This window comes from Falco peregrinus, chromosome 5 (genome assembly GCF_023634155.1).
Source record: "Falco peregrinus isolate bFalPer1 chromosome 5, bFalPer1.pri, whole genome shotgun sequence".
Classification (NCBI taxonomy): Eukaryota; Metazoa; Chordata; class Aves; order Falconiformes; family Falconidae; genus Falco; species Falco peregrinus.
Genome location: NC_073725.1, coordinates 59,113,323 through 59,135,292, shown reverse-complemented (window position 1 = coordinate 59,135,292; position 21,970 = coordinate 59,113,323). Strand labels below are relative to the sequence as shown.

General features: G+C 48.5%; 1 protein-coding gene across 1 annotated transcript; it reads left to right on the top strand.

Moving 5' to 3' along the window:
* The first annotated feature begins 371 nt into the window (after positions 1-371).
* On the top strand, positions 372-21,823 carry LOC101923079 (cryptochrome DASH-like). The gene is made up of 14 exons (XM_005240979.3): positions 372-519; positions 639-811; positions 2,431-2,524; positions 3,765-3,895; positions 5,325-5,473; positions 5,845-5,933; positions 7,057-7,130; positions 8,861-8,950; positions 10,832-10,911; positions 12,275-12,334; positions 13,400-13,557; positions 18,001-18,120; positions 19,139-19,315; positions 21,113-21,823. Exons 1-14 carry the CDS (start codon positions 454-456, stop codon positions 21,218-21,220), a joined length of 1,569 nt encoding a protein of 522 aa, XP_005241036.1. The 5' UTR covers positions 372-453; the 3' UTR covers positions 21,221-21,823.
* Positions 21,824-21,970: the final 147 nt, after the last annotated feature.

The following is a 21,970-nucleotide window of genomic DNA, read 5'->3' as shown; positions in this document are numbered from 1 at the left end:
AGCGGCCCGGGGCAGGGCTCTGGTGAGAGGCTGCCGTGGGAAGGCGCGGGGACTCCCCGCCAGGGGAAACGAGCCGCCTGCCCGCCGCTGCCTCTGCGCCCGCACTGCCCCCGCCGGCGCCGCTGGGGGCTCGTCCCCGTCCCACTCCGCATTCCCGGAACTGGGGACAAGACCTGCCCGGCTCACGGGCCCGCAAGGAGGCGGCGGGGGCGGCCGGAGGCAGCCGGGGGCAGGACGGCTTCTCCCCGACGGGGCGGGCCGAGGGAGCGGCGGGGCCGTGAGGCGGGAACGGGGCGGGCTGAGGGGGCTGGGCTGCGGGAGAACGGAGCCGGGGCGGCCGGAAAGAGAACGGGGCCGGGCTGAGGGGGGACGGAGCCGGGCCGGGCTGGGGGGCCGGGCCGAGGAGGGACAGAGCGTGGCCGGGTGAGGCGGGACCGGTCCCGTCGGGGCACCATGTCGGGGGTGGCGAGGACGGCCATCTGCCTGCTGCGCTGCGACCTGCGCGCCCACGATAACCAGGTAGGGCCCGGCCGCGGCCCCCCGGGTATTTATTTAGAAATAACCCTGCTGTTGGGTAGGCTGGGGCGGGGTGCCTGCGTCCTGCCCCCGAGAGCTGCCACGGCCCTCTGTCTTTCCAGGTGCTCCACTGGGCTCAGAGTAACGCGGATTTCGTTATTCCCCTCTACTGCTTCGACCCACGGCACTACCTGGGCACCCATTGCTTTGGTTTCCCAAAAACAGGGCCCCATCGGCTCAGGTTTTTGCTGGAAAGCGTGAAGGATCTAAGGGAAACTCTCAAGAAAAGAGGAAGGTATTTGAGAAAGCACTGTGCAAATAACATGTCTATTTTTATTTTCCTACTCGTTTTCAACACATACCTGTGCTGTAAGCCTAATCGTGTCAGATACTCTGGGGTGTGATGATGGCTTATTTCTGAGAGCCACCGCCCTTCTGTTAGATACAATAAGGTCCCATACATAGCTCCTGTTCAGATGATCTGCTGTGCCGTCTGCAAGGGAGTGAAGAGCCACGCAGGCTGCATGCCATGTGGGGTTTTGCTTTTTTGAACTTGGATACCACAGATGGGCGTCAGCCTTAAGCGCTTTGCCCAGAGTCCTGACAATTGGAGACACGAACCGGCAGTCTTCCGAGTTGTAGGCGATGACATTAGCCGCTGGGGTGTGTGGCCTTGTCCCTAGTGAGTTTTCCCTAAGAGCTGGCTTGAGACAGACCAGCATGGATCCTGGCTTGTGAGACTGGAGAGTTAAGTTTGCTCATGCCCTGTCCCACGAAACCCAATCTCTTTGGTAGGCTACATTGTGGGAAGGGGGTCTTCAGAGATTCCTTCTTCATTATGCCTTTAGAAACCGTAACTGCTGTAGACCAGGGCCTGAAGGTTTGCATGCTGAAGAATCCATTACCAAATAACATCTGGCTTTGCTTAGCAGAAGATGTGTCAGCCAGCCTGTCTTCTCCCAAAGGGGCATAACAGTGGTAGTAGAAGCAAGTGGAACGGCTCTGGGTTTGCAGTGCAGTGTGGCCAGTGTAGATGGTGAATGTTATAGGGGACTGAGAGAAATGACTAGTGGGTATCTGCACCCATACTCTGCAGTGAACAGATTCAGAGCTGCTTGAATGCTGCTGTGCTGTTGTCGGTGGCTGATAAGAGACTGGTCTTCTGTAGTGCGAGACATGTGGTTGTGAAGAGCCATGCTAAGACCTAGGCTCCATTTGCCCAGTCATGATATCTTCTCAATGCAGTGATAGACAGAAATCTCTTTCACGTCCAGTCTGTGGTGTTCCCTGTGGACAGCTCGATCTCTGCTTTTCTGTGGGAAGTAAGGGGAACAGCTCTCTTAGCAGCACTCCTTGCTGCTGCCTTCTTCGGATCCAACCCATCTTTGAATAAACTTTTCAGTTGTGCTTTAAATTATTCTGGCAAAAACACTGTATTACCCCTTCAAGTGGCTGGGCAGCTGGTGAGGTTGCAAGGTGGGAAGGGAGTTTTTTTGACTGTTATGAACACAGAGCATTCAGAGGAAAGCATTCGTCTGAATACTCCCACATGAAAGTGGAGAGAGGTCTGCACACAGGCCACCACTGCCTGTGAAGGGGGTTGAAAGAGGAATCCGTTGAACAGATCTGACAGATTTACTTTTAGGTAACAGCCTGGCTTTCTGCCCAGTCATCCTTTCTAAAGCATCCGGGGTGACAGAAATGTGTTTGACACAAACTCAGCCCTAGAAGCTTACAAACTGCGTTCAGTGGGTCCTAAAAAACGTAGGCTAGTCAAATCCTGTCTGTCTGCCTCCATATGCTGTCTGTGCTCTGTAGAGAACTAATGGGTGTGTGGACTGGGACAAGGGCCTCTTGTACACATAAATAACAATAGCATCAAACCTAATTCAGGGCAATATTTTGTGTTTGCAGTACCCTGGTTGTGAGGAAGGGGAAGCCAGAAGATGTGGTCTGTGATTTGATTACGCAGTTAGGTTCTGTCAGTGCTGTGGCTTTCCATGAAGAGGTAAGGGAAATACTTGAGTGACATTGTTAAAAGATAAAATTAGGTTGTGGAGGTTTCTTCCACAACTAAATGGTGATGCAGATCCTGTGTGTTCAGAGCCTTTCTTGTCTGTGGCATTGTTAACCTTGGGGAAACTGGCTAACTCCTGGGATGGGATTGGTGTCTGAGTGGGAGTCCTTGTGATTGATGACTTGCAAGTGCTGTGCCTTGAGGAAAATGAGTTTCTAGCAACTGGCATTTTAGGTCAGCTGAGTCCATTTCTCCTCCTGTTTGCATCAAGCTGCTTTTTCCTGGTGCCTTCCTTGCACAGGCAGCTAACTTCCAGGGGACATACTGTATTGAGTGTAGGGGCCACGGTGAGCTGACAGCACCCACATTTAGGAGGTTGCCCGCCAGTGTGTTGAACAAAAGACAAGTCTGGTCCTGCAATGCCGACGGGGTTTGTGCTTTACTGGCCTGTCTTCACTGAGCTAAGTAAATGGTTTGATCCAGAGCCTGCTGAATTCAATGGAAGGCTCTGAAGACTCCACTAGGTCTGGAGGCTGTGTACAGACACCTATGTATATACATACATAGATGCACTCAGTATTAGCAGTCTGGACCTCATAGCTGTCTAATGGAGGAACTGTTCTGTGACTTGCACTGCAGGTATTCCTGCTGTCAGGCCTAAGACCGTTGTAATGTGATGTGACAGCCTGCACATCCCATAGTGCCTTGTTCCATGCAGCTCTAAGAACATCCACAGAGGATCAGACAAAACGCCTCATCTAATTCCATAACCTTTCCTGACGGTGGCCAATAACAGACGCCCAGAGAAGACCACAGGAGCAGGACATATCTGTAAAGATACTTCCCCAGAATACTTTCCCAGCCACCAAGAATCTGTGGCTTAAGGACTTCTTGAAACAGGAATGCTGCCCTGATAGCCAATAACCCTCAGTGGATTTCTTTTATATGTTATTTGTCCAGTCTCCTTTTCATTCCATGCAGACTTAAAAGATCTGCAACATCCTACATCAAGGAGTTCCCTATTCTGGCATTGGCGCTACTAACAGAGTGAAAATGCTTATTGGGTTTGGCAGAGGAAAATACTCAGAAATTGTCTGTGTGCACCTCTCTCCAAAGGGGTGAAGCTAAATGTGGAGATGAGGGAGAAGGGCAAGGCCAGTGACCAGGGTCTGTGTGCCTACGAGAGCTGAAGCCACGCAACCATGGCCTCACTGCATTTTGTTCTCCCTAGGCCATGCAGGAGGAGCTGGATGTGGAGAAACTGCTGTGCGAGGTGTGTTGTCAGCATGGGGTGAAGACTCACACATTCTGGGGATCCACGCTGTATCATCGGGATGACCTTCCCTTCAGGCCTATCGCCAGGTGGGCTGCTCTGTGGTATCGCTCGCTCCACTGTCCCATTTGTTTCTAACTCCAGTGAACTGCTTAGGAGGGGTCTTAGTCATCCAGTCCCACAGGGAAGGGACCCATGAATCCATCTGCATTATGGAACAGTGCTGTCATGCTCATACACAGCAAGGGGAAGGGGCACATTCATCCCTCTGTACTAGTAGGATTTACTCTTCAATATGCATAAAGCCAAGGGGTTTGACTGACGTGCGGAATTAGACTCTATAACTCGAAAGTTATAAAGTAGGTATGTTTATTGCGCGCAGATGCACGGGGGATCGCTCCTCCACAAGCGTGCATGCCTGAAGTGACGAACCATCTCACATTTATACAATAAAACAAATGAATATTCAATTAACGCCTATACATATTCGTTACCTAAACCCGCTTACTCTCGCTTCGTATGTTAATTAGCTTATCAGTCCTTTGCCTGGAATGTGGTGGTCTTGCAGGTTTGTAGGTGATTCATGTCCTTGTGACCATCTGATCTTCTCCAGCAAGGAGACTTAGCACTCCCTCCCTCTAGATAGCACTGGAATATCTCTCATCCTTTTCTCATTCTTTTTTAAATAGCCCCTTTGTTAGAGGAAGAAGGGCAGGCGTCTCCTCAAAGCTGTAGTCGTCTCCTCAAAGCTGTGTGCCTATGTGACCAGACACCGCACCCATGACTAGTCACCATACCCACATTCCTTGAGCAGACATATACAATCACAGTCGATGTCCATTGTCCCCATTTCACACTATTTCTCCATATCATGACCATTTATTGAGGGACTGATTTCTCTTTGCCCTTCCACCAGCACAGTTTTGATGCTCTGTCTGCAGTGCTCCGTCCTTGTGACATTGGACTGGATTGCTCCGTTACCCCATCTGGCGAAATGCAGCTGCCTGTGACAGTAGCCCTTTGCGTGTGGACTCTTCATGCCTCCCTCAGTAGTCACTTGAGGTGTAATTAATGGAGTTGAGTGATTCATGGCATCCTATAGAAAATGTATAAAACAGAGCAGAAGAGTCAGGCGATAAAAATTGCTGTTTCTCTCCATTGACTGAAAAGCAGCTGGAGGTTGCAGATTTTTACATTGAAGTCAGCCTTGTGGGTAATCAGAAGTTAGATGAGATGAATCTGACCCTCAGGGATTGCTCCATCAGGACACACCTTAAATTGAAAAGGCATCAGAGGCAGAAACTGGATGAAGGACTGAACTTCTGATGGCTTCTAGCCCCAGGGGAATCTACCTCTTTCAGCAGGCGGTGTACAAACATGCATCACAAATACCCGCTCTGCCCTCAGGAGAGTGCAGCCTGGAAAGCTAACCCTCCATCTATGGAAGATACGTGGTGCTGTGTGGAGGGGCCAGGGTAGCCACCCTGTGGAGATCTGACCGCGCTGTTATCTTTGCAGGTTGCCTGATGTCTACACCCATTTCCGAAAAGCAGTGGAATCTGAGGCAAAGGTCCGGCCAACTCTGCAGATGGCAGACCAGCTAAAGCCTCTGGCTCCAGGGGTGGAAGAAGGGTGTATCCCTACAATGGAGGATTTGGGACAGAAGGGTAAGAAAACTTAATGTGGCAGTTCCTCCCATGAAGTCCTACTTGGATCTGTCTGTTACTGAGGATGAGAAGAGGGAGGCCTCCCAAGGGCAGTGGTTGCCCTTCAAACTGTAACTAAGCTGCTGTTCACTCATATGACAAATGAAGGTAAATTCCCTGTGTGGAGGAGCTGCCCTGCAGCTGGGTAGAAAACATCCCCTTAGTAATTTTTAATATGTTTGATTTGACCCTTGCTTTAGAGGAAGACAGGGCACAATCTTTTATGGCCCCAAAGCAGACACCCTTACTGCTGAACATCCCTAGATTTTAAGCTCCTTACCTTTGAGATGCTTTCCAAGAAGGTAACAAGGTGATGGTGTTTTCTGTGGCAGATCCTGTGACTGATCCACGAACAGCCTTCCCCTGCAGTGGAGGAGAGACCCAAGCTTTAATGAGACTGCAGTATTACTTCTGGGACACGGTAACTCTTACACTTCCTTGTCTACATCCTCCCCCTTGTACATATGGCTGTGCAAGTGCGTGAGGCTGCGATTTTACTTCCTAGTAATGTTTCCTTAGCTCCTGTATAACACTGTACAAAGGAGGGAATTAACGTTTTTTCAGGTTTTCAGAGGGACAAACTAAATCCAAAGAAGTCATCCAGGAACTGGGAATGTAAGCCAAATACTTAGGAATCTAGTTTAGTGGCCATCCCTCTTAAGTCTTTTTTTCATCAACTTTTGGGAATTAGGACGATGCCTTGATTTGCCCTTTCTACTCTCCTGTCCCACATCGTCAGCAATGTAGTTCCTTCACTTTGGAGGAGTGAAAAGTGGCCTGAAGAGCTGTAATTGCAAATGGGGTGAGGAACAACTGACCCAAACTGCTTCCAGTTTTTTTAACAAGCACAGTTAAAAATAGTAGGAGGTTCGTAGTAGTCTGACAGTGCTGCCAGCATACAGTCACTGCTGGAAAACCTGTTCCTTCTTTTCTGTTATGCAAATATTGTCTTCCTGGTGAGCTAGAACAGCCCTTTAGCAATTGTAACCTGTGCAGCCAAAGGGAATCAGAAGAGATCAGGCTTCCCAATGTCCTCTGCATTGTCAGTGGAGTTCTCAGAAAACGGAAGATCTGCGCTCTGCTGTAAGTGTGGCTGGCCCAGAAGTAACGGTGGCCAGGATTCCCGCAGCTGTGTGTTGGGTGCTGTCAGACACGGTAGTTCTCAAACCTGAACAAGCAACCACATGGACAAGGGAACTGGCCTCCAGTTCTGCTGGTGCTTTTAAGTGGATCATTGATCCAGAGTCAGACAGGTATGGGCAGGGAGCAGCACAGCCAGGTTCATAGTGCTTGTAGAAATAAATGTGCTACAGGCTGAAGCCAGGAGCATAGCTTGTGACATGCATCCCAGAGCTATAATGAGAACTGCTGGCCTGATTCATTCCTGTGCACTGGAGGCAGTAATTTGACAGCTCTGTAGTCCTTGCAGGCAGCCATGAGAGGGAGCCCAGCCCTGCTAGATTGCCCTAGCTCCAGTATGAGAGAAAACGTATTTAGCATGTTGCACTAAAGTATTAAAACCGTTTGGTTTTTCGCTCGCACAGAACCTGGTTGCATCTTACAAGGAGACTCGCAATGGACTGGTGGGAATGGATTACTCGACCAAATTTGCACCATGGTAAAGATTTTTGTTGTGAGTCTGGAAGCTCCTTTTCTGCTCTCATCCCAAACCGATGTTGCCCAGCTGCTGAGTGCTCACTGGGCAGAGGTCTGAGTGTGATTCGTTCTGCCCTTTTTGTTGGGGTACAGCAGCCTCAAAGCTGCTTTTTGTTGTGCTTCTATGCAGTGCTTCACTGGTAATGTTCCTGCAGTTAGGAATTGCTGAAGTGTAGCAGTAGTGTGCCAAGAGCCCAGTGTGCTGGGAGCAGCAGTGTGGACAGGGCACTAGAGAGACACACCACTTGTCTTTGCCTTTGTGCTGTTTTGTGTGTTATCAGGGGTGGTTGTGAGGAGCCAGGGAGGAAGAGTAGCTTCAGCATGTTGATAGGGTTGTAGCAGAACTCAGTCCAGTTCTGGTTTGCTGAATAATGTGGGCCAAGTCACTTCACCTCACTGCCATTCTGTTTTTCTGTGGTGTGAAGAGATGCTTCTGATTATTCCTATTGCAAAAGGATCTCTTATTTGGGTAGATATGATGATTTATTATGATTAGGGGTTTTAGTCTCCAGTGCTGGAAGGGGAAGAGTTAATCTCAGACTGCAACAGCAACAGCAGAACCCAGTTCAGCCTAAGGCTGAGAGCATCCAGTGTGTGTTCCCGACAGAACTGCAACGTGAAACAGTTTTCTGAGGCCCCTACAAGTCAGGATTTATTTTCAGCGGGCTTTGTGCTTTACTGGTTGCAGTGGACAGCTCCACCTGCTGGCGCTGTGGGATCCGGGACCACTGCCACTTCAGAAGTTCGTTATTTGTAGTCTCCACTCGAGTTTTTCCGATCTGGACATTTGCCCAGAGCAGACAATCCTGATCTGCCTGTCACAAAGTGTTCCCCCGTCAGATGATCAAAATCAGACTTGTTCAGATTGCAGCCAGCCATTCACATCTCATATTGGCCATTTCTAAGTGTTATTGCTGGTCAACAATCAAGGGAAAACTCTTCAGGCCCTTTCTTCCTGTTTTCCAAAATTCACTAGAACATCAATTTTTTCCACGAGCCCTAGTGGGAAACTGCAGTAAAATACATTTCTAGGAAAATAAAGGTAAAAGTTGTTCCTTATCACCCTTTGTGATGGGGTTGGAGTCTACAACCTCTTTCCTGTCTTGCACAGCGCTGATCTGGAACAAATGGGAGGAGCCCAGTAGATTGAAATGCCAAAGTTTGTGTTTGATTCCCTAGTTTTCTGACCCTTTGTGAGATTTTTAGCAAATTAATTGCCTTCTGTTGTTGCTCAAATGAGACACTAATGTACTGCAGGAAGAGGAGCCCTGGACATATGATAATTCAATTTGTAGTAAAAGGAGGGCTGTTGAACCACTAGGACAGTTGCTGTAGGGGCTGACATTTGGGACTCATTTCTGTGTTTGTCATTGGTGCACTAAATCACCAGATGATCAAGTCTTTTATGCAATACTTGTCAGACTTGTGTAAAATGGTTTATCTCAGTAGCTTGGAAACTCCTGTAACAGTCATACACTGGGACAGGGAAGATTTTGATTCTCAGATTGAAAAGTTGCAAAGAAGTCATACAACTTGACTAAAGCCATTTGGGAAGTCAGTGGCAGAACTGCAAACCAAGCAAAAGTTTTCAGACAACAACTCTAGACACAAAGCTGCCCCTCCAATCTGTCCCTGCAGACATCGAGTTGTCAGTCCTACATTGCATTCAGGACATCATTCTCCTCCTTTCAGGCTGGCGCTGGGCTGCATTTCACCTCGATACATCTATGAGCAGATACAGAAGTATGAAAAAGAGAGAACGGCAAATCAGAGCACATACTGGTATGTCCTTGCGTGATCAGCATAGCTTGTTTTCTCTGAAAAGGAAACTGACATCCCATGCACAGGAGAGAGTGATTTGTTAACTTAATGTTTGTTTGTTTTTCCTGTGCCTGCTGTCTGGTTCCTCGGGGTTGCATTGCAGTTCTGTTTCAGTATGGATTTATTAGTCTGCCTTTGACATCCAGAGGCTGTAGGCACTTTGTAAGGGAAGATTATTAAAGCTAGTTATCGTGATTGCTGGGAAATTGTGGGTCATGATTTTTAAGAATTATCTCTATAAATCAGTACAACCCCTCTCTGCATCATTGTGGGCTAGATGAGAAGGAAGAAGAATGATTTACAAATAAAAGCCAAAGAGTTTCTCATGCCAAGCATATGAGCAGGGTTTCACCAAAAAGGCTCAGTAGTTTTGCGACTTGTACAAATCACACGGTGTCAGAAGGACCTCTGGGCACAGTCCAGCAAATGGCCCTGTGCTTGCTCAGCTGCCTGGCCATGAGTACACCACCATAGCAAAGAAGAAGAGGGGACTGGGAAGTGGGCTTAATGCATCCTGCCTTGTCACCTCACCGCTGGCTGCTTGCCTGCCTGCAGGTTGTCCTGAAGGAGTCTGGGGGACAACTGAGGTCAGTGTAGCTGTCCCTGAGCTGGCCTTGAACTTGCTCGTGCGCTCTGCTCTGCCCAGACACTCTGAACTGGAGCCTGGTAGGGAGCTCATAAGGAGTAGCAGGTTCATGTTAGAGCCTGGCCTAATACTAGACCTGGATGGGAAAAAAGCCCAAACCACAAAGTCTGTGCAAACTGGAGAACTGTGTTTTCAATTTGGTTTGTTATGTTTGCAGTGTGTGTGACAGCACAGTGGTCGGTGAGGAACAGGCAGAACATTGCCAATAATTCTCGCCAAAATACTACATTTCATTAAAATTCAAACAGATAAAATATCAACCTTTTGCCTGTTGAAGTGTATGCTTTTTTTTTTTCTTCAAAGACAATTAAGAGAGGAAAGGTTTCAAGAAATGAACATACTTGTGTTTTTCCATCTAACAGTCAGCCAGCCTGCCTGCAAGGTGGGGTGCCATGGAAATCTGAGTGTGTTAAGAAATAGTTATAAAAAAGAAGCTGTCAAGCTGTAGGCACCGCAGTCAATTGTAACAATGAAGTACAGGTCATAGTGGCTGCACATGAGGGACTGATTGAACTTCAGTGTCATGACACTAGTTTTTAGCATTTGGACAGTGTCCTGTTTTGTAACCAGATTTTCCAAAAAGATCTTGTAAGCCTAAACATCAGCTGAGCAGAATATTTCCAATATGCCAGAGTGCTGAAGCAAGTCTCAGAGGCTGAGGTGCCATCATTTTATAAGAAGCTTTATTTATATAAGAGTTTTTATATAAAACTGTCTATTTTCTGCAGGCCTAGCACCTGATTTCATGAGCTAGACCACTGTAAACAGAGTGTTGAAAGGTGCATGTAAGTCCCTTACAAAGGTTATTGCTTAAATCAATGCAAAGGTCTTAGGAATGTGCTGACATGCTTGCTTATGCGGAAGTGTGAAGCTGAATCAGGTCCTCGCCCTGCTCTTTGGAGAATTACATCCCAGTAGGGATGGATGAGAAACAGGTTTCCTGAAATTCTGTTCCTGCACTTGAGTTAAGGAAAGCTTCCCCCGTGATTCATGCGAAGTTTGCTTTCACTATAGTCATCCAGGTGCAAGCTAGATGGGTAGGCTTGGGGCAAGAACTGGTATCATGGGAAGGTGCGTGAAATTGCTCATTGTGAGTAAACCTCACGGGGTTAATGGTGGGTACTATGGAAGCAAAATCCCACTTCAGTAATTTCATCTGACCCACAGCGAAATACAGACGTAGCTTTGTGTTTTAGGGTCCTGTTTGAACTGCTGTGGCGGGATTACTTTCGATTTGTGGCCCTGAAGTATGGCAGAAGGATTTTCTCATTAAGAGGTGTGTATGGATCACCGTATTCGGAGAGGAAAGGTACAGTCTTACAACAGGGAAATTAAGAGAAGATGTTGTCAGCATTGTGTCGTACAAATGTTCTTCTCATAGCGCTTGTGTCACCACTCTGGATGTTGCTGGGGACTTAGTGGTGGCACAGAAGTGCCTCAACACCATGATTCTGTACACTGAGACTTTTTCCCCCAAATCTGATTAGATATGGGGAGTATTATTAACACATGTCAGTGGGAAACAGCAGCATGGTAACAGTAAAGATGTTATTTCTGGAGACATTCCACCTTTGGAGAGGATCCAGGCTTCAGGTTTGCTCCACGTTCACCAGAGTAGCTGAAAGAGAGCAGGAACTGACCCAGCAGCGCAAATCCCAAGAAACCAGATTTTCTTTCTGCCTTGCACTACATAGGAATCAGGAGATTCAGCTCCAGACCCAGTGAGTTACGTGCAGGTGCCTACACCTCAAATGGGGGTCTGAACTCTTGAGTGCAATGCAAATACCTAGCCTACGTAGCCAGGAAACCCTACAGCTGATGCGTGTGCTGGGTGAGCTGTTCTCCATGTGATGTAGCTGCCCACACCTAAGCATACAGCACTGGTTTAGATGCCCCGGGGCAGTCTGCCTGGCATCCAGCTGTGGGTGCAGAGGAACATGTCTCCCTCAGGGCCTGCATCACATCTGCCTGGCCAGGCCTATGTGGCTGTTTCAGATGCCCAACAGCATCTCAAATGGCACTGGATGCCAGTGGTGGGCCTAACCTTAGATGTCTGGAGCTGGAGCTGAGTCATCCCTGCTGCCTCTGTTCCACTGTACAAGAGGTCTGTAATTGCCACTGGACCCTGCAAACATAAAGTCATCCCCCTCATCTGTTCCTACCCCACTGCAGGAGCAAAGTGTTACTGGGGCTTCTGCCAGGTAATTCTGGGTTTAGTGTCTGCTACAGAAATGGATTTCACATAGACGTTGTCCTGGAGTAAAACTGAACAAGAAATTACTAGCTTGGGCCAGAGCACATCTTTGACCACTTGAGAGGTCTGAGTAATTTTTAATTAACAAAAAAAAATTAAAAAATAAAAATAGAGCAAACGCTAACAAAACAAATTATCAAAATCTGTTAAGGCTGGAGCATCCTCCATGTGCACAAGACATTCCTTTGCAACCCTTGAAAGGAGGAATGGATCATCCCTAAATCTTTGCAGAAGGAACATGGCTTGTTTGTAATACCACTAAGAGGGCTCGCTTCATCCTAATGTCTTGTGTCGTCAACCAAAGTGCCTCTGGCTGTCATTGTTTTATTAATAACTGCCTGTGTCAGCATTTGTCTTCATTAACAGTTCTTTTTTTTCGCAATAGGGCTTCAAAATAAAGAGGTCCCCTGGAAAAAGGACCTTCAGCTCTTTGACTGTTGGAAAGGTCAGTAGAAACCGCAGGTTTGTCTAAGTGTGCTTTATGGTTTCCACATGTCTGTGTGCTAACATGTGCCCTCATGCTAACTCAATTTTATGTCAGGGAACTGTCAGCATGATCGAGGCCTGTCATTTAAACTGTTACCACCAAACAAGAATCCAGCCCCGTGGTCTGATGTGTGATGTGAGTGCAGGATACTTGATTTCCCTTCCGAGACTGAGCACTGCACAGGAGCAGGCCCGCAGGGTACCGTGAATGGCCAGGCTCTGTCCGGCTGGTACGTGCTTTGTGAGATGCACTGCAGTTAGATTTTCCTGCCCAGGTAGAAGTGTTTACAATCTGTTGGCTCCTTCTGTTCAGTCACACAGGCACTGACCAGCCCTTCTTACCCGTGCGAGATTGCCATGCCTGCTACATTTTGTTCTTCTGATTGGTTTTGGTTAGAAGGTCGGAACAGTGTTAGAATAAATCACATCTTCCATTATGCCACAGTCTTTTAATATCCTTGCTTTTCCTTTAGCTTTTATAACTCCGTTGTCACTTGAACAGCAAGCATAATATCTCAAAACTTGGAGGGGCTGACAGACTGAAGTGTCAGAATCGGTGAAATACACACCTATGTATATTTCTTCATGTTAATGCCATGTGTATCCATTTGCATGCAGGTACAATAGATCTTTTCCTTAACAATAGACAAGGACTGTCCAATAGATCCCTCTCTGCTATTAGTCACCTGTCAAGAATCTTCCTGTTCTTGGCCCACCTTGCTATTATCTGTGTATTTATTCTGCTCTGCAAAATTCCCTGCAATCCACCTCATTGTTTTTCCAGTCTGAGATTTTTCTGTACCTTGTTTTTTTCCTTGCCAAAAAGTCTCACTTTAATTTTCAGTATAATTTCCCATGGTTCTTAGTGGCTGCACACCAGCTAAACCTCACTGAAATCTCTCCCTGCTGCTGTTACACTGGCACTGTCTTACCTGCTTGGATGGCTGTGAATGCATGACCACAGTTTGGTTTAATAGTGCCCAAAAACGTCATTATGTCCCAGCACTGTCTTTTGTCTCTGCAGAGGGCAAAACAGGGGTTCCTTTTGTCGATGCCAACATGCGAGAGCTGGCTGCGACAGGCTTCATGTCTAACAGAGGGCGGCAGAATGTTGCCAGCTTTCTCACCAAGGACCTGGGTCTGGACTGGAGGATGGGGGCGGAATGGTTCCAATACCTGCTGGTAAGGCTGAGCTGTTTTGTGCCTCTGGAGTTGTTTGTGCTCCCTGCCCTGAGTGACAGACAGGAGGACAGCTCTGCCTAGTAAGGATACAGAAGAGGATGAGTAATTTTCAGGCTGTTATAAATGCGTGTATATACTGCTTGCATGGTATCTACTTCCCAAAGCTCATGTAAGAAAAGGGAATTTTGTCACAGTGAAGCTGCCATCAACCAAGATGTAGCTAGGAAGTTTTCAATGATAGTTTTGGTCCTCCATCTAGGGTTTTAGCCAGAGATCCACCACACTGGAGAAGACTTTCAAATATAAATTATGTTAACAATGCTCTGATTTGCTCACCCCAGAGGCTGGGGAGGAGGATGGCCCAGAAATAGAACATAACAAGAAATATGTGTTCTGGCCACTGAAGCCAGTGTTGGCACAGTGTCCTTGCATTGATGGCTGTGGACAGGGAAGCTATCTAGTCAAGAACAGGCAAGTACGGACAATAGCTGCATCAGCTTCCAGAGAGCTCCACCCTGGCTGGAGGCATCCTTCTTTGTTCTGGTGAGTCACAGGCCTCCCTGCCAACTGGAGCACCAATTCATTTCTCATATGCCAATCAGCAGCCATGCAAGCTCAGTTAAATAGCTGGCTCGCTTCTCCGTCCTTAGTCCTCTGTCCCATAGCTTCTTCCCAGGAAGGTCTGCACTGGCTGGCAGTCCCCAGTTCAGCTCTGCGTGTCTTTGCTTGGCTGCCATTATCTCTGGTGATGGTGATGGAGGGACTGTCAGCAGCACCATGCTGAGCAGTGGGAACTGAGGCTGAGCAGGTGAATCTGCATTTTGTTCTTTACCAGACTGAATGGATCATACTGAAAAAGACCAAATACTAATATCAGCCTCCCATTAAAGATCTTGTTTGTGGGATACAAGTGGCTACTGGTAGTCAGGAAACTTTCTACTCACTAGGACAGCTGGAGATCCAGAGAGAGCTCAGTCACCAACATTCTCTGCAATTAAAAGCGCCTTTTTTGTGAATGTAATATTTTTTTTTTTGAGCTTCCGTGGTGCTGGGTTCTGACATGGCTTTGGCTGCAAAGATCTCCTGGAAGGTCTGGGTGCTTTTCCCAGTGCTGTGACTCACACCGTTGCTGTGAGCAGTGGTGGGCTTGCACAGGAACACAGTGCAGAACTTCTGCAGGATCCTCCAGAAAGTAGTGATGGTAGCTGCATGCAGCAATGTTTTTCCAGATAAAAGTGAGAGCCCCCAGCACATGGCACCAGAGAACTTGTATTGGAAAAGTGGTGGCATTATCCTTCCTATCATGGCTGGAATCTGGGATGGAAAATCTTACCTCGAGTGCATTTTTTTTTGCAGTTTCAGTGGGTTGTATAAGAAAGCTGATACCCTGTGTGTGTGACTTACCAGGCAGGGGCTGCATTTTGGTATGGATGATCTAATTCCTGTAGCCTGAGTGCATTGTGTACGTCACACAGTGGCCCTCCAGAAGAATGGTGCAGCACATGCAAATGCACAAACACATCAGTGCATGTCTGTCCTGCAGAGTCAGCCACTAGGACCAATTTGAATGTTTTGTAGTATCTGGCTTTTGACAGCATCTGTCAGCTGTGGCTTTCACAGCAGTGACAAAGGAGACTTCATTTCACAGAGAGGGCAGCTTGCTTCACGTACAGGCAAGCCTTGCACTCAAAGTCACCAGCTGATGAAGGGCTGGGAGTCAGGAACTGAGGCTTTGCTCTGACAGGCGGGCAGCTTTGCTTTCCTCCGACAGGAGCTTGGTTCACTTTGCAGGCCGACTCAGATGGCCACAGCAGATTCCAGGTCCTATTCCCCAAGTAAGGAAGACCTGGAAGGTCTAACACGAAAAAGATGCTCCCTGGGTTATTTACCTTTATTCACAGGCACATGAGTGTTACCAGACTTGCTGGAAGCAGGATTTAGCACTCTGCACTAGGCCTTTCATCTTGGGAAGCCTCAGCGGCTGACTGCCACCATAGGCTGGTGTAGCACAGGCTGATCCTTGTGTCCTTCTGTCCCTTCCTTTCCACTTGTGTCACACTGATGCATTGCTAGACAGCTGTTACTTTAACCTGGCGGCATCCCCAGGGTAACATACAGGAGACATAAGTTTGATGGGGAGATGTAGCTATAGAATGGTAGAGGCCAGTACAGAACTGAAACTGTTTTCACTTGGCTCTAAAAAGGGAAAGTAATGTGTATTTCATCTCTGATCCTTCCAGCAAAGGCCCACCAAGTGTTTGCGTGTGCCTGTGAAGAGGGTGTCTGTTAACCACGCCAGGTGGGCATGAGACTGAGGCAAGCTCTCTGCAACCTGCCGAAGCCAGGGAGAAGGCAGGAGACCACTGGTGGCCTGAAACAGAGATGATCTCAGCTGTGATTTCATTCACAGGGTCAGGCCCCAAGGAAAGGGAGAGAAACAAACCAAAGAGAATGCCAGGAAGGGGCAAGGCTGAGGGGGAAATGAGCCTGCCTCCTCCAGTCCCCCTTGGATTTGCCCTCGCCTCCCCCACATGCTTTCCTGCGTGTTAATCACACAGTCAGGCCTCCAATGGCATCTTTCTTCCACTCCTTATCCTCACCAGCTGGAGGAAGTGCTGCTGGGAAGGGGGAGCATGCTGCACAGTGAGCATAGCTGGCTACTGATCACCCTGACCCCGGCTCTCAGCTGGCTTTGCAGAGAAAGGGGAAGGGAATTTGGCAGAGCCCGTTGCCCTGTGCCTTCTGCCATCTGGGTGCGCTGAGCTTCGGTTGTGGTTTCATCTCAGCCAGCAACTAAGTACCATGCAGCTGCTCGCTCACTCCCCATCCCACCAGGGATGGAGGGGGAGGAGAATCAGAAAAGTAAAACCTGTGGGTTGAGATAAGAATGGTTTAATAATTGAGATAAGAAAAAAATTAATAACAATAATTGCAATGAAGAGGAGGGGAAGAGATAGGAATAAAACCCAAGGGGAAAAAAAGAAATTATGCACATTTGCTCACCACCTGCTACCAATGCCCAGCCAGTCCCCAAGCAGTGATCACCCCCCCAGCCAGCTCCCCCCAGTTTATGTACTGAACGCGACGTTCTGTGGTATGGAATATCCCTTTGGCCAGTTTGGGTCAGCTGTCCTGGAAGACCTGTCCCAGGTTCTCATGTACCTCCTCACTGGCAGAGCACAGGAAACTGAAAAGCCCTTGATTTAGAATAAGCACAACTTAGCAACAACTGAAACACCAGTGTCTTTATCACCATTATTCTCACACTAAATCCAACACACAGCACTGTACCACCTACTGAGAAAGAAAATCAATTCTATCCCAGTGGAGACCAGATCAGCTCCTCACTTTAAGGATTTTGGAATTGTCACTGAGATTTTGGAAGTGTCACTGTGTGGACTGGTTGTTGCTGCAGCTGCAGTAAAAGCAGAAGAGAACAGCACTGAATGTGCTTCGTGACTCGCCTTTGCAAACTGCTGCAGCTGCCAGCACTACGCTTTTGCAATGGGGACGCCCCTCCTAGGAACGCTCAGAGATCCCACGCCCTACCTGCTATCGCTGCCACTCCCCTCCTGAGCTAGGTCTGAATTGTCCTACAGCTGAAAAGCTTCTGATGCTGGATTTAAGCGACCCTGCCCAGCTGAAGAGCACTCAGACTGGATCATGTCCTGCTCCCACTTATGCCTGTTTCAGAAGCCTCACTCCATTTTACATAAGCATCCTTGAAAGCTCTTTGTTGGTTTAGATGTAGAACAACTTGGCAATGTGCAGCCTACTGAGTACATCATGAGAGCTCTAGTGTTCCCCATAGTAGTAAAGCATCTCTTTCTGCCAAGTCCCTGTGAGTTGAGGCTTATTGCCTGATGAAGGTCGAGTATAGCAGGGAAAAAACTGTAGTGTTTGTATCCATTGCATCTTCACACACTCTGTGTGGTCACTCTGTACAGCCTGAGTTAGGCTTTTCTCCAGTCTGCCTAACAGGATCTGCACAGATGATTTTGTTAGTCTGTGGGCTCTGGGTAACTGGTCAGGAAGACTTTTCTTTCATATTCGAAATGGACTGGGCTGCTGTTTCTTGGAATATGAGCACTCAAAAGCTAGGGCTAGTGGCCATTAAGTCTGCCAGATGTCAGCAGAAAGAGAAGTTTTTTTTTTAAAAAAAGGAAACAGAAAGTGACTTTGGTTGGACTTTATCTCATTAACCTAAGGACCATGAAGTGAAGTAGCCTGGGAAGCTGATCCCAGCTGTAAAATACAGCCATGCAGCACAGTTCTCTTCTGAGCCAGAGGGCTGTACCTACATGGGAGCTGTGACTGCCCCAGTATTGCCAGGCTGATGCCCACACAGGGAGTTTTCCCCTTGAGATGAGGGGTGGACGGGGAGAGAAGATTCACCAAGCGCCAGCCCATCTCTTCATGCTGTTTTCTTCCTCTGTTCTCAAGGTGGATTACGATGTTTGTAGCAATTATGGCAACTGGTTATACAGTGCTGGTATTGGCAACGACCCACGGGACAACAGGAAGTTTAACATGATTAAACAAGGCCTGGATTACGACAGCAATGTAAGTGTGTTTGGCTGTTTTGCAATGAATAGTGCAGCAAAGCGTATGTGAGAGTTTCAGGGAACAGAGATCGACCTGCTGTGTGGATACTGCTGCAAAAGGTTCTGTGATCTCCTGGCCAACAGTCAGGCAGGTTCCTCACTGCTGCACAGGAAGATCTGACGTTTACAATCTGCTGCTGTCCCCAAAGAGGCTGGTGCTCTGTACAGGCTCCCTGTCCTGCCACTGGCCTATGTTTCGTCACCGTTTCTTCCGGGTAACAGCCACAACCCATCAGTATCTCACACAGCCATTTCCTTGAGCACAGAGCAGCTTCTTAGCGAACTCAGAAGTGACAGGAGAGAGAGAGCTGCTCCTTGGGAGGTCCTAGAGAGTAGATTAAACCTGTGACTAAACCTGACTACCCTCCGTAAGCGGTGGGCACAGATAAATCACCCTTTCCACGTGCTTAGTTCACATACCAGATTACCTGGTCCCACCCTATTCCTGAGCTTCATGGCAAGCTGTGCTGTTGCCTTTGGCACTGTAGCTGGCAGGACTTCGCAAGGAACCAGGAAATAGTCCTAGTAGGGGACACAGCAGTGGAGTTAATGGGAGAGATTCAGGGGCAAGGCGGGGTTCATCTTGCCAAGCACAAGAGTGTGCAGCTGAGCTAGTGCCCCTAGTTTCCTTCGCTCACTTGGAAAGGAAACGGGGACTTCTTGGGAACGACTTCATCTCACTGTGTCCTAAATAGGGCAGGTGAGCTGTAGCAGAAAAGCACCTCTGCCTCCCTCCCCTGCCTGCAGTAAGCCTGGGAGAAGAGCTCCAGCATCCAGTCCTCTGTGTTTAGGCACTAATTCTGTGTAGAGAGTTTAGCAGGAGGGGCTAAGACTTGACAGAGGTAACCGATGCTGTAGTACACCAGCCTCTTTACCTGGAAATCAGGGTTCTTTCTTTCACATTAAGAAAGACCCTTGCTGGGAAGCATTTACAGGTTGTCACTGAATGGATCCTGTCCTGTTGGTTCTCTTTGCAGGGGGATTACGTGCGGCTGTGGGTCCTGGAACTACAGGGCATAAAGGGAGCAGATATCCACACCCCTTGGGCACTGAACAGTGCTGCTCTCTCCCAGGTGGGAGTAACTCTAGGTAAGACCTACCCACAGCCAGTTGTGACAGCCCCAGAGTGGAGCCGACACATCAACCAGAGGCCTGTGAGTACTGGGAGGGTTCGGATGGGGTGGGAGGGCTCCAGGCAGCTGCTCTGTGTCTGTAGGAGTGTCTGTGAATTCTTTCTCTGGTAAAAAGGGAAAAAATTGCTTTAGTTCAGTCACACGACCTCACAGCAGAGGGTGGTCCTGCTCTACACAGGGACTGTGCAGCCAGCGTTATTTAGCTGTGTCTGCCCTACTAAATTAAACAGGTCTGAGGCACAAGCCCACGTATCGACCTCCTGCCACCCGGGCAGTCATATTGTTAGTGTATTCCCCAGCACTGTTTTTGTCAGGGCCAACAAGCACCTTCCAGAACCTTGTCCAAGCACAATCTGAGGGTACCACATGCTAAGGACTGTCACAAGATACAGTGACAAAGCCACCCTACATCATACGGTCATAAACCATGCCGGGCCAGCTGGCTTTAGGGCTGAAGAATGAGCCCACACATGTTCTGTTTACTACTTTCCAGGTAGCTTTTCTAATTTTTTTTTTCTCCTTCTGGATATACAATCGTGCCAGATACACCCGCTGTGGTGCATGGTGTAAATTTTTTAGCTGCTTCTTTCTCCCATCAGCCTTGGACAGGCAGCAGGGCTTAGACAGAGAGAGCGTGTCCTTCACAGCGTCCTGCCCTGCCCTCCAGGCCCTGCCTGCCCTGGCAGCCCCAACGGCGGGCAGGGAGGGATGGGGCATCTCCAGAGGCCTAACCGCCCCCCGATGCAGATGGGCAGAAAGGAGCCAAGACCGACACTCAGTTTCCACTCGGTTCATGAGGTGGAAGTAAACCCAACCAGCTTTCTACCGTGCTTGAGTGCATCCAAACTGGAGTCGGCGAGACCAGTATATATGGGGACTGGCCCTTACACTTTGTTTTTTGGGTGTATCTCCCCTTTAGAATGGGGACAGATTAAGATGTGGACACTGTAACATGCCAAGGCTCACATTGCTGACCTGGCTGCTGTTCTTGGAGGAGAGGGGTATGGAAGGAAAGTGCTCCATAGGTCTGGGTGGTGTCAGTGGTGGTGGAGCTGGAAAGGAAGAAAAATGGATGTAACTAATGGTGGTGTATTTCAAGGTGTTTTCAGCATTTTGTCTTCCCCCATGCATCCTCCCTGTCTCCTCCTGAGTAAGAATACTTTGTGGACCCTCAAATTTAGTTGTCATACTATGTTCAGTAAAGAATAAGGTGTGTATCCATTTGAGGCTTTAATCCCAAGGTGCAGTACCAAGTTTCTCAGGCCAAATTCCTTTGCCATGAGCGGAAAGTTTTGCAGAAGCAAAGCCTTCCGCTTCTGGCCATGCCATTGAAGGGCCTGGATTATCACCTTTCCGTGTAAGAGTGCATCTGAGATCAGAGAAAGGTACAGAGATCTGTGAAGGAGCCCCTCGGTCACACGCTGGTTTGAGGCAGTGATGAAACTTGAACCCATAAAGCTCCTCCATCCATTTTGATCAACTGTCCAGCTCACCCTGGGCTCTGTGGGCCAGCACTGCCACACTGTGCTTGTGAAATTAACTGGGAGGGGCTGTTGGCCCAGTGTTACTGAGCCCCTCTCCAAGCCCCCCTCCAACCAAGCATCAAAGTACCTTTGCAGACACAAGCACCTACCTTACCAGAAACCCTGGCGTCCCAGGCCCAAGCCTAGAGCTGTGCCTGTCAGGCCTCCCCGCTTTCTGAGTGAACTTGGGAGCAGCAGCGCCATGTGCACACTTTTCCACATGTCGGGGCTGCTCTGTGATCAGATTCACTGTGCACCATCAGTGAGTATCTCGCTGTTCGTCTCTCATTTGCAGCAGGAGAGAAGTCCCCATCCCAGGGGCAGGAGAGGCCCTGCACACACGCCAAGGCAGCACAAGGACAGAGGGATAGATTTTTACTTTTCTCGCAAGAAAGATGCATGATGAAGCCTGCACAGGTGCATGCTGGAGGAGCGCTCTGTGGGAGGTTTTGCTGCCGAAGACGCCGGGATAACGGTTCATCGCCTTGAACTAGGTTAATCTCAAGCCAATGATACAAATCTGGCCCCAGTAAAGGAACCGGGGATCTGGCCGTTCAGGACACCAGCTGGTGGCAATTTGGGGGTTGGGCACTGGCACTGGTTGTGGTGAATGGATCTTGTGTGCGCACCCTGTGCTGTGAGCCCCGAGGTAGTTCCCCAGGCGCTCTCCAGGAGCGGCCGCCCTTCCGTGCCCCGACTCCCACGGACAGCACATCACTCCCAACTCTGCAAACTCCTTTGGGTGACAGGGCCGCCTAACCAATGCTAATTAACCAAAATGGCATGGCCTTTCTCTTTGGAGGAGGCGCAGCTGCTTTTCCTGCGCCTCTTGCTTTGCACTGGTGCTTACGGCTGGATTTCCACCCCTCTACAAACTCGAGCAGGTGGTTTCTGTGGCAGGTGTTCAGTCAGAACTCTTTCTAATGAACTTTCTTGTGCTAATATTTCATGTTTTAAAGCTTTAAAATTACCAATCATTGGGCAATTAAAAGTTTTGCTGCTGGAATATTTGATCTTACTCGTTTCCAGAGATGCATAGATAGAGAGAGACTTCAGAGGACATTCTGTTACTGTGTCTCCTACAGTACTTTGGAGAGACAGAAAGTTCCTCGTGAAAACTGCCCTGGTGTCCTTGCACCACTTTCGGTACCAG